The sequence below is a fragment of the Ascidiella aspersa genome, chromosome 4, assembly GCF_963924565.1.
Source record: "Ascidiella aspersa chromosome 4, kaAscAspe10.2, whole genome shotgun sequence".
In the NCBI taxonomy this organism is placed as follows: Eukaryota; Metazoa; Chordata; class Ascidiacea; order Phlebobranchia; family Ascidiidae; genus Ascidiella; species Ascidiella aspersa.
Window position 1 is genome coordinate 20,497,940 of NC_139450.1, and position 12,083 is coordinate 20,510,022.

Sequence of the window (12,083 nt, forward strand, 5' to 3'; positions counted from 1 at the left end):
TTTTGAGCACAACGTGAACAGATTGGCCATTTTCTGTCTATTTTTTTCTTAGGAGGCACTGACAGTGGCATGTATATAAATACTTTTGAAGTAGCTATTTTTGACAAATTCAAACTAGATGGGTAACACTAATTTATGGAAAGATAAATGGTCGGAACGCTCACAGTATTCTTATTAAATATAATAACACTTGACCCACCTTCACCCAAACGCTAACCCCCACTGTAACCCAAATATTGTGCGTTGGTTTAATAATTGTTTTAACTGGGTAACACTTAAATTATTGAGCATTCCAACATTTCCGACCATTCATCATTCCGTAAATTAGTATTACCCAACTATAGATGGGTAATGAGAATCGACTGCTGATGATAATATTTGAATATGTATTGCAGTTGACCAGTTTTGCTTTAACTATCCAAATAAAGTATAAAAATGCCAGGCATGCAATGCTGTGCGTTTGGTTGCCTAAAGCGCAAACGCAAAAAAGCTAGTAGAATTGACAGTGATGGTAGCTCGGATGAAGAAACAGTCCTAAAGAGAAAATTTCCGAGAACTTTTCAAGTATGATAATTATAATAGATGTCAGAAATATCCAGTTTGAGTGTTGTCTTACTGGTTATAAAACTCATAATAACTGTAGTAGTATAGCCAATCTTTGAAAATGGTTTTCTTGGTCAGTGTTGTAGATGTATTTCAATTTGGTACATCTGTACTATGCTGGTTGATAATACTGTTTTTGACCAACAACGCTTATAATCAGTTGGCCCTGTAAATATACATACTTTTAATAAATGCAGTTAGCTTAGATAGTTGCAGATTGAATATTAGTTTACCTACTCACTTAGCTAATTGAAAATATTAGTTCTTAATTTAGCTTAACTTTCAGTTACTAGTTAACTATAAGCTATAAGGACAGATTAAAGTCGTTAGTATTAGACAGGTTTTAATACTAGTAATTAGCATTTAGAAGTCACATCAATTTCTATATAATTATTACAAATCACTTCCGTAGAATTTTAGAAGTATTTCTCTATTATAAAAACATTCGATGGTGTGTTCCGACCATTTTGCTGAGAAAAAAATAATTCGGACTGGATATAAAGTGCGACTTGCCAGCGATGCGGTTCCGACCAGACATAAAAAATTTCCAAAATACTTAAAAAAGGTAGATATATACATTCTATATATATATATATGTATATAAACATACCGTACTGATAATATCAGAGCTGATAGACATGTCTAATAACTAAATTACTATACTATACTATAGTAGTTTAGTTATTAGAAACCTCGCATCAGCTCCAAAATTACCTGGATAGTCATTCTATGCTTAATTTAAAGAGCCGGAAACCCAACACAGATTATTAATTTATAAATTTCAAATATTCACTAATATTGAATATTTATTAACTAGGTATAAAAAAATTTCAATTAAATGGTTTTGTTTCATGAAATACACATAATAGTAAAGGACCATTTTTCAAATGTGTCCCTCAGGCCCAGGGGGCCACAAAGAAGTCTTCAGGGGGCAACAGACATGTCATATTTTAATTTTTAGTTAGTTAAACCATTTTGTTTTGGTTTGCGGTATGTCCAGAGACCTGACTTATAAAAGGGGGCATGACTTATAAAAGGCTGAGAACTACTGGTCTTTATGTGGCAATATGCCTAATAATATTTATATTTTGTACAAATGTATTGATTAATTTAATTACTTTCTTGATTGTCCTGTAAAATATCTAGCTATTTCTAAATATAATTTTTTCGAACTCATTGATTTAGTTTGTCAAAGTTAGACAAGCCATAAAAATTAAAAGTGCCACTATAGCTGGAGTCTGTTGCAAAATTATTTTCCCTTTGAGGTCTTTGATAGATAGGTGCAAAAATTTTGAAAAACTTTAAATTAAATGTGGAATGACCCATATAACAAATTAGGGTATTACAATGAACGACATTTATAGTTAAACATTAAAAAATACTATGTAAAAAGTAAACATTTGTGACACACCACTGTGTATCCTAAGCAAAATGTATTAAATATTATTTAAAAAAAACGAAAGCACCCTAAGATTGAACATTAACTACATTGTAAACTAAAACACACTTGAAGTTTAAATAAAGTGTAAAACTTTTTTTAGCAAACAAAAGAAAGAAAACTACCAAATGCCAGACTACAAGTGCTAGGATCAACCAACCAACTTAAGATTCCCAAGAACTACATAATACATGACCATCATTACTGCTTGAACATTTATTCGAAAAACGAAGAGAACAAATTGAAAGAAAGCAATGAAAAAATTATACGATTAAAAAAGAAAATGAAAGTTGCAAGACAAAAAGCGAGAAGATTAAAATTGAAGGTCAATTCTTTAAAGGGAATTATTAGAATTTTAAAGGATAAAAAATTAATTTCAACTCTCTGTAAAGACATGTTAAAGCAGTGTTTAGCAGAGGTACCATTTGAACTATTAACAAGAATCAAAAAAACAAAATCTGGCAAAGGATTTAAATATTCAGCAGCTTTAAAATGATTTGCACTTACTCTACAATTTTATTCCTCTAAAGCATACGAATTTGTCCGTAAAAGTTTCGATTTTTCATTACCTCACCAAGCCCAGATACGAAAATGGTACGGCAAAATAGATGCGGATCCAGGATTTACAAAACCAGCTTTTATTGCAATTAAAGAAAAGGTGAGAATCGCCCACAAAAATGGTAACAAGTTATGTGCTCCCTTATGCTTGACGAGATGTCTATTAGGAAACATATTGCTTGGGATGGTAAAAAGTTTTGTGGTTTTGTAGATCATGGAAATGGTCTCTATGATGACGACTCTTTACCATATGCGAAGGATGTTCTCGTTTTAATGGTTGTATGTATTAATAGTGGTTGGAAGGTGCCATGTGCATATTTTTTTGTAGATGGCTTAAGTGGTGCAGAGCGTGCAAACATCGTCAAAATATGTATTCAGCGTGTTTCATACACTGGTGCAAAGGTAGTATCTCTGACATGCGACGGTCTTTCTTGTCATTTCACTATGTTACGAGAACTCGGTGCATCTATGATACCAGGTTGCTTAACAGCAAACTTTAAACATCCCTCGAACAAAACCGAGCGGATTTATGTTCTTCTTGATGTTTGCCATATGCTTAAACTTGTGCGAAATACTTTTGCTGATTGGGGAATTTTGGTAGATGGAGATGGAGGAAAAATCAAATGGCAATACATTATTGCATTGCAAAAACTCCAACAAAATGAAGGTTTGCGTTTGGGCAACAAGCTTAAGCTGGCACACATCAAATGGCAGCAGCAAAAAATGAAGGTAAACCTTGCAGCACAGGCATTGAGGTCTAGTGTGGCTGATGCCATCCAATATTGTGCAGAGAATTTAAAACTAAAGGAATTTAAGGGATGTGCACCAACTGTCAGGTTCTTACGAATGTTTGATCGTTTATTTGACATTTTAAATTCAAGAAATCCCCTCGCCAAAGATTTTAAGTCTGCCCTTCGGATTGCGAATAAGTTTGTATGGGATCCTATTCTTTCAGAATGTTTTACTTACATAATGCAGTTAAAAACAACTGACAGCACTCCAATGCACATTTCCAGAAGAAAAACTGGTTTTGTTGGTTTTTTAGCCTGTATCCAGAGCACAAAAGGTTTGTTCGATAACTTAGTAGGCAAAGCCAAAGCTCCACTAAGTTATTTGTTAATGTACAAGTTTAGCCAAGATCACCTAGAATTGTTTTTCAGTGCTGTCCGAACTGCTGGTGGCTGCAATAATAACCCAACAGCACAACAGTTCACGGCAGCCTTCAAGCGTCTTTTGATGAGAAGCTGTATTAAAGGTACAAATGGTAATTGCTCCAACCAGGATTCAACAACAATTCTGGATGCAATAAGCGACACCTGTAAAACAAATTATACGGAGGTAAAGTTAACTGATGTGGCATTAATTCAAAAATATGACCTCATTGAAAGTCTGCCCATTTCAACAGACCATGATTACTGTGACAGTCCAAACATAAAAATTTTATCAGAATATAAAAAAGCAGCTATTACATACATAGCTGGGTATGTTGCAAAAATGGCAAAAAAACAAACAACATGTTTTACCTGCTCCTTGGCACTTGGTTTCCAGAAAATGATAGCACAACCCAGTTTTTTGACATTCAAAGACAGAGGAAGGAGGTCTTATGAAACCATCAGAAAGTGTAATTAGGGTGTGCTCTGACACCGAAAAATGCTTCTTAAGATTGTTGGCATGTTCTGGTGGAAAATTACCGATTAATACAGGAATTCCAGATGCCATTGCAACATCAGTATTACACAGTATTAATGCATCCCAATTATTTCCTGATTTAGATAGTCACATGTTTGACAGTACAGTGATGGATAATCATGTCTTTCAACTAATCAAAGTTGTATCGAAGTGCTACAGTAAGATAAGGCTGTACCATCTTGGAAAGGAAACCTCTGAAAAAATAGTGGGAGAAAAAATAAGAAAAAAGCTTAGCAAGCTAGTTTTATTTAACAATCAATAAGTTTTATTAATCACATGTTCACTTGTTGTTTTAAATTTGTACTATTTGTTTATTGCTACTGTTGTTAAATATTTTTCAATTATTGCGTTTTTTCCTTTGCTGCAAGCAACCAAGTTACTTTTAAAACCGACTGTGTCAGTCTATAGAAGTATATGCAAAAATATGGCTAACTTTCAGGACATCCAATAAAATGCATCCTTGGGTTTTTTAAATTATAACCTGGTTAAGGATATCCTAGCCGAACACGAGTTTTGTTCCATGTCTGTCTACAAAATAAAATAAAACTTAAATAGAAGCCTTTACATAACAAAAATGCAGAGCATTATTTTAGTAGTATTATAGTTTTAACTCAAAAGTAATCAACAAGCAGAAAGAATTGAACAAAAGATTTAATAAAAGATAAGTATAGTTGAGTGTAAAACTGTCATACTGGTTTAGTCTCGTAAAAAAACACAGAAAATAGGTGCTTTTAACGTTTTTTTATTTCTAAATAGTCAGATATTGGCTTGTCGCTTTAGAAACCACCAACTTTAAGTTATAAGTAGTCTAAAAATAAATGGGAAAAATACACTGGTTTAGTCGTCTTTAAAAAGCAGATTTTTGCGTTAATTATACAGTTTTATTTATTTTTTCTCCTTTAAATAATTGAAGTATGGCTTGCGGCCTTAGAAACCACTAATTTTAAGTCACAAGCATTCCTAAAGAGTCAGAAAACGCTGTCACTAACACCCTTCTCCATAAGGCGTAATGCAAATTTTGCGCATTTTAGGACCTTTACAAGATGGCGTTTCAGCCTTCTAATTGGCTTCAAAAACCGCTCACGCGTGCCGCTAGTTGCGCTATCCAGGTTTCATAGAGATCAGTGGAAAAAGGGCAAGATGACACATAGAATACTTATATTTTTAAGTATTCTATGTGTCACTCTGCCCTTTTTCGATCTTTTTTTAGATTTAAATAAAATATATATTTAAATAAAATACTTACTGTATCTATTGGATCCAATAATTAACATACATAATAGTGACTCGGAATTGAAATGAGTCGGTCCGCCAACAATTTTCAATGCAGCAGACAACATTGCTTTGTTCAGGCCTACCTCTATCGTTTCGCAAGATAATGCAAATAAAATGTATTGAGTACATTACAGCTGATCCTAGATATATACGCATATGCAATTAAAATAATGGAAAAAATACGAAACATGGTAGTCACATATGCCACATTTAGACCATCAGTATTTTGTGACTTTTTAGTGGCTAAGTTTTATTGTAAGGATATATTGTAATAGCTGAACTATTATTTAAAGGTAAGCAGTATAATACCATTTACCACACTTTAATTTTTTTTTGAAATGTATTTCACCGCAAAAGTAAATGTTTACACCTTATCATCAAACAAGTTAATTGCTTTAGAATTATTTATCTTAGTAAAATAAACATGATGTCACACATATCCCACAAAGACAGTTTTATTATAGTCTACTTAACAGCATCTGAAAAAATCAGTCAAAAAAATAATTTGCCAAACGGACACTTGGTAAGTTTATTGCACAAATAAAAAGGCAGATTTTCGAAAAATCGTAAAATATACATACAATGCACAAAAGGAAACAGCACATATAATATTTGCAAATAATACACAATGATGACTATTAGTGAGAGCAACAGGGAAGACCACGTGAAGGATGTCATCTCCTTCCCCAGCATGCAAACAAATATTTAAACAACTCATAAAAATAAATAACATAAATTAAACAAGGTGAAAAGTAACACTAACATGGGATAGAACTTTTTTATGAATGGAAGTGTTCCTTAATATATGTTATCGTATTTGATACACTAAATCAATGTTATTTGCACTATTTATTATTTTAAAATAATTTCATAATAATTTTTTTAATGTTCAAGCCACAGTAGTGACAAAAAGTTAAACAACAATGAATGAAACTGATAATGGTTGGCTCTCAATGAACTCCTAAAAATTTATAATAATATAGATAGACATCTATCGCAAATAAAAATCAAGGGACATGCAACATAACAGTAATTTTTCAAATATAAAAAAATGCAAAACACAAGCCATGCAAAACAACAACTTTTTTGTAATTTTTTTTGGTTACTAAAAAACAAAGAATAACAAAACGTGCTAAAAAACAGAAACCATGCAAAACAACAACTTTTTTTGTAATAACAAAACATGCTAAAAAACAGAAACCATGCTAAACAACAACTTTTTTGTAATTTTTTTTGGTTACTAAAAAGCAAAGAATAACAAGACGTGCTAAAAAACAGAAACCATGCAAAACTTTTTTTTTTTTTTGTAAAACAAAATAAATAACAGAAAAAGTGAATATCGAAAATGTCAGAATAATCTCCCTAAAAGAAATTTGGTATCAAAGGTAAAGGTAATAATCTTAGTATGTCATAGTAGGAAAAAGGTTAGAAATGGAGCTGAAAAAAACACATAAGCATTAGTTCTATTAACAAAATATAGTCCTTCATAAGTTTGTGTATGGCTCCAGTTAGTTTAAGTGCTTACATTGTTTATAGCGGTTTCTTCCATGCAGTTGGGAAAGCTATTACTGGCACATACAACTTCATTGACTGATCTGGTCAAATAAATATTTTTTATAACTCATTGAAATGTTATCCACATTGTTGTCCAGGACATAAAACAAAACAAAAGTGTGTTAATAAAAATACAAACTACTGGTTTATATTATATAAATAGTATTAACTACAGATGTCCGATACTTTACCAATACCCAGTATTCTAAACCAAAGGGAATCCTGATCATCATCAATAGGCACATGGGGGTTCTGTATAGACAAGTAAAAATCCAATCTGAAATAATACATGGTGTTTTTAAACTAATGTAAAATTATGTCATAAAAAACAATGTTTGCTTACTTTTAAAGAGATCTTGGACGATTTTTGTTTTTAAAGTGCTGCTAATTGACATGGAGTGGTTTATAGAAAATTGATGTTTAATATGTTGTTGATATTTGGTTTGATGAAATGGTTCAGATTGTCAAAATGTGTATAGGGGAACTGGTTATTCAATGTAATGCTGAGATTAGTATTTGCAGGCATTGGTATTTCAAGATTGCAGGCATGGAAATTTCAAGATTGCAGACATGGCTATTTCAAGATTGCAGGCTTTGGTATTTCAAGATTGCAGGCATGGAAATTTCTAGATGGGTGCTGGTCAATTCATTCATGATGCAGATTGCAGATAAAAAGAAGGATAGACAAATGGAAATATGAACATTATGTTACATTGTTGTTAGCAGAACACTGGCTTGGTGTTTTCCTCCATAGCAATAAATATAGTTACCACTGCTTCCAAATTATGAATTGTTAAAAAGTATCCTTCCTTTTTTCCAAATTTGAACTAAAAAGAGATTTCCGAATCATCTGACTGCAATTCCTCTTGTATCTACTTTTTTTACACTTTGTTTCGGACTGAAAAATAAAAATGTTTTTATTGTGCAGAGAAGCGCTTTCCAACCAGTTTCTAATGCTGAAGGGTGTCTAAAGATTTTTTTTCTGGGGTGCAGCAAGCAATAAATGTTGGAAACCACTGGTGAAGGGTTTAATTAAGTATGAAGAGATGTTTTTCTACCTAAACTGCTTAACCAGGAATGCAAGATTAAGAAACCAGACATCTACATACCTGATATTGTGGAAATATAGTTATTTTTGATAACATCGCACGAACACTTTTCAAATCGTTTTTGTAAGTCTTCTGGATTAAATTATAACCTTCTGTCTGGTGTATAATGTATGGAGCATACATTTTCTCATCCCAATAGATTTTACTCCTGGAAATATCTGCAAAAATTCAGTATTTAAACAATTATTATGCAATTTTCTTTGTCTAATAAACAAGACCTCAATATAAATATGTACTAAAATGTCAAGAACTTAAGAAATTTCGGATTATGTTACTGCTATTTGCATAACTTTACAATGAACAAACCATATTTTTCCGAATAAAGTAATTTTATTGTTGCTGTTGATTTTGACAACTCATCCAAATGACATCTGGCATTGTGATAGGACTGAAACCACTAAAATTGTATATCATGATAATAATTACAATGAAAACAAAGTACAATATACTTCACAAGAACAATATAAAAATGTGCAATATGTATACTTTATATTTTATATCAGACCAATGCTTGGTTCCTGGTAACAGCCCTGCATGGGAAGCTTCATTGATAGGATTGGAAACCACATTATTTTCTATATAAGGTTTGTTCGGGTCTGGGTGTAGAATCGGGCCTGGGGGTAAAATGGGTCTTGGGGGGTGTTACAGGTGGATCTGGGGTTGCCGCGCGTCCTGGGTGTTTAACTGGGTCGAATGGGACACAAGGTAGTTCAGTTAAGAAAATAGGCCTACGGTGAGGGAGACATGTCCGACATTTTCGATATTCCAAAGGGTCAAATTCGCCCAAAAACATCATTTTGAAAGTTTTCAAAACTTTGTTCCGTGCAAAATTGAACAGAGTATAAGGCTGAATCCCCACCGGACTTCAGACACGACGCAACGAAACATGTCTGTCTGTTGACTTGTCGCGTCGTGCCTGAAAGCGACTCTGTCCAATCCCCACCGACAAAGCGCGCGAAACTTGAACTGGTCAAAGCTAGGCGATATAATTCAGTTGTGATCATGGCGGAGGCAAATAACATGTAAATTTTACTCCTAAAGATAAGTTTCAAAAGTACGCAAGGGTGTCTTCAAAATTGTTTTTTTAACTAGTCAAGCTGGTAAAATCATACATGGAAAAGAAAGATACGAATTAAAAGGCTTTTAGACCTTTCCAGGAACATATTTTTATTGGAATTTTAAAAAAATAACCTGCTTAACCTTTTAAAATAACATTCCTAATATAAAACCCACAAAAACCCGGAAAAAACTAATGGTTTCTATCAAAAAGCATCTTCAGACACGGTTAAAAAGTAGTGCACGCGCTATCTCGCTAAAAACGCGTTTAGTCGTGTCTGTCTGCTGTGCGTAAGATTTGCGTCAAGTCTGGTCGGTGGAGACGCGACAACAAAAGAAATAGCGTTCCATCTCATTAGTCGCGACCAGACTGCTTTAAAGCGTTTTTGTCTAACCGGGGTGGGGATTCAGCCTAAGACTAAGCATTTTCGCGGGGAAAACACAATTAGGCGGCAAAAAAACATAGAAATCATTTAAAAAATATATAAGTATTCTATGTGACATCTTGCCCTTTTTCCCATTTACTGGCATAAAGTGCCTACCGGCAACTATGGCACGCGTGAGCGGTTTTTGAAGCCAATTAGAAGGCTTCTGCGCCATCTTGAAAGGTCCAAAAGTGCGTAAATTTTGCATTACGGCTTATGGGAGAGGTATCTTAAAATTGTCGTTATGGCAATATTTGGTGATTATTTTACCGAATTTTAAGGGATTAGTGATGTATTGGTATGCTTGGTACTATACACAATACTAATAAAGCAGAATAACTTAATTTTAGCTCCTGCTGATAGAAATATACTTCGTTTTTACTGGCACCAGAAAATATTTTTTTTTATTGCAACAAGGCAACGTCAAGTTAGGTAAAATCAACTTATATGATATACAAATCTTTGGAATGGCGTTTTTGATCAGTCTAGTTAATGTATTTATTATGTACATTTAACTATGCTGGTTGGTAACGCTGTTCTGACAACAACATTTCTTAGCATTTATTTTCGTATAATAGTAACAGCAGCAGGTAGTAGTAAGGTTTAATTGAAGCTATATGCATAAGTAGAATCAGGTATTTTATTTAATTGCTTTTAGTATCTCATGGATGTCCTGAATTAGTTGCTGTGTTTTATGTGGTGTTTGTCTGTGTCATCCACTAACAAACATTGGCCACCAGATTCCCAATCCATCACTAACTGGTGTTCAAATGGCAAAATGTAGGATAATATCACATTCCAGTGTACTTTTTGTTTATTGTCGTTACTCTGTTAGGAAAACATATTCGTGCATAAATATCTTATCCATAATACAAAATCTCTGCAAATAATTACTATTTTCCACACAGCAGCAACTCTGTTGTATTACAAATAGAAAAACAACCATAACTAAGGAAAGCAAAGTCAAATGACAATTGTAATTAAACAAGTAAATAAAAGGTAAATTGGTAAAAAGTTTTATGTTGCATTTTCTATAAAGTACCCTTATTGAATGTTGAAAATAAATAAAGATTTAATAATAATGTTAACAAAACGCTATCTATGTTTAATGAGTAATTCATTATATGTCAAACTACAACCTTCGGTGCTTGCAAGTTTATATTAGTTTTAGCCAGTTGTTGGGTGACAATATTGATTCAAAAAATGTAAAAATCTTAACAAATTCTCATGTTTTTGGTAAAATTTATGTTTTTTCTTGTTAGTTCTCATTACACATCACATATTCCATGAGACAAAAGTGGTCCAGAATGTATGTATTATTTTGTGGCTTGTATTGATTCTTGCTCTTTAAATCATTCCGATAAGAATATACCACCGCACGACAGCATTCCATCCTCAAGCGAACTTAAATCATTCCGATAAGAATATACCACTTCGCTGTTGTTCCATGTTGTGGTTTATTGCAGTTTTTTTTTTCACAGTACAAAAGTCTTCAGGAAATATTTACAGGTTAGCACACATCTATATTATTAAATCTAAGTAATCTGAGATACTCAAATCAGCAACAACAATTATATTGTTAGTTTAATATCAAACTAGTTACATGCAAAAAAGAAACTTGCACTGTTATTCATCAATATTATTATTTGTCATAAATTCATGCATTGTTGAAATTCTGATATTTAATAAAAAATAACTATACTCATGCAGTTTAAGTGGAATTACTTGCAGGCTTTACTCAAATGGTTTAGTGATGAATTCCAGTTAAAAAAATCTAGGTGTGTTCCTGCAATCAAAATTATTTGACTAAACCTATTAACAGTCACAGTGCGGACTAAACCGGTGCTGGTGTAGAATCCTACCACAACAAAACATTATTTGGGTTAGGGTTAGCGTTTGGGTTAGGGTGGGTGAGTTTTATTATTAAATAAAGAATATAACAATACTTGACCCACCCACACCCAAACTCGCACCCTAACTCAAATTTTGTGCGTTGATTTTATAACTGTAGTAGGATTCTAGGCCAGCGCCCTAAACCGGATTTGGCTTTGTCTTTCATCGGTAATAAACTAAACCATAAAAAGCCACCAAAATCTGCAGCCAGGCACATCCCAAAAAGACAAAAAATTACAGAAAAGGGCCAATTCATAGTCACCTTGCACCGCAACTCCTGTTTAAATAAACTTGTGGTCCTACATTTTGCCATTTGAACACCAGTTAGTGATGGATTGGGCATCTGGTGGCCAATGTTTGTTCGTGGATGACACAGACAAACACCATATAAAACACAGCAACTAATTCAGGACATCCATGAGATATTAAAAGCAATTAAATAAAATACCTGATTCTACTTATGCATATAGCTTCAATTAAACC

At 33.1% G+C, this 12,083-nt stretch overlaps 1 protein-coding gene across 1 annotated transcript; it reads left to right on the forward strand.

The window, feature by feature from the left end:
- The first annotated feature begins 435 nt into the window (after positions 1-435).
- Positions 436-1,557, forward strand: LOC146148611 (uncharacterized). The gene is made up of 3 exons (XM_083388074.1): positions 436-564; positions 1,079-1,168; positions 1,504-1,557. Exons 1-3 carry the CDS (start codon positions 436-438, stop codon positions 1,555-1,557), a joined length of 273 nt encoding a protein of 90 aa, XP_083244200.1.
- Positions 1,558-12,083: the final 10,526 nt, after the last annotated feature.

Bases quoted from the DNA above. Each gene is read 5' to 3' on its own strand.
- LOC146148611 (XM_083388074.1), top strand. From the start codon at position 436: ATGCCAGGCATGCAATGCTGTGCGTTTGGTTGCCTAAAGCGCAAACGC. The intron at 565-1,078 runs GTATGATAATTA...CATTTTGCTGAG, and splicing joins AATTTCCGAGAACTTTTCAA to AAAAAAATAATTCGGACTGG. The intron at 1,169-1,503 runs GTAGATATATAC...TGTGTCCCTCAG, and splicing joins TTCCAAAATACTTAAAAAAG to GCCCAGGGGGCCACAAAGAA.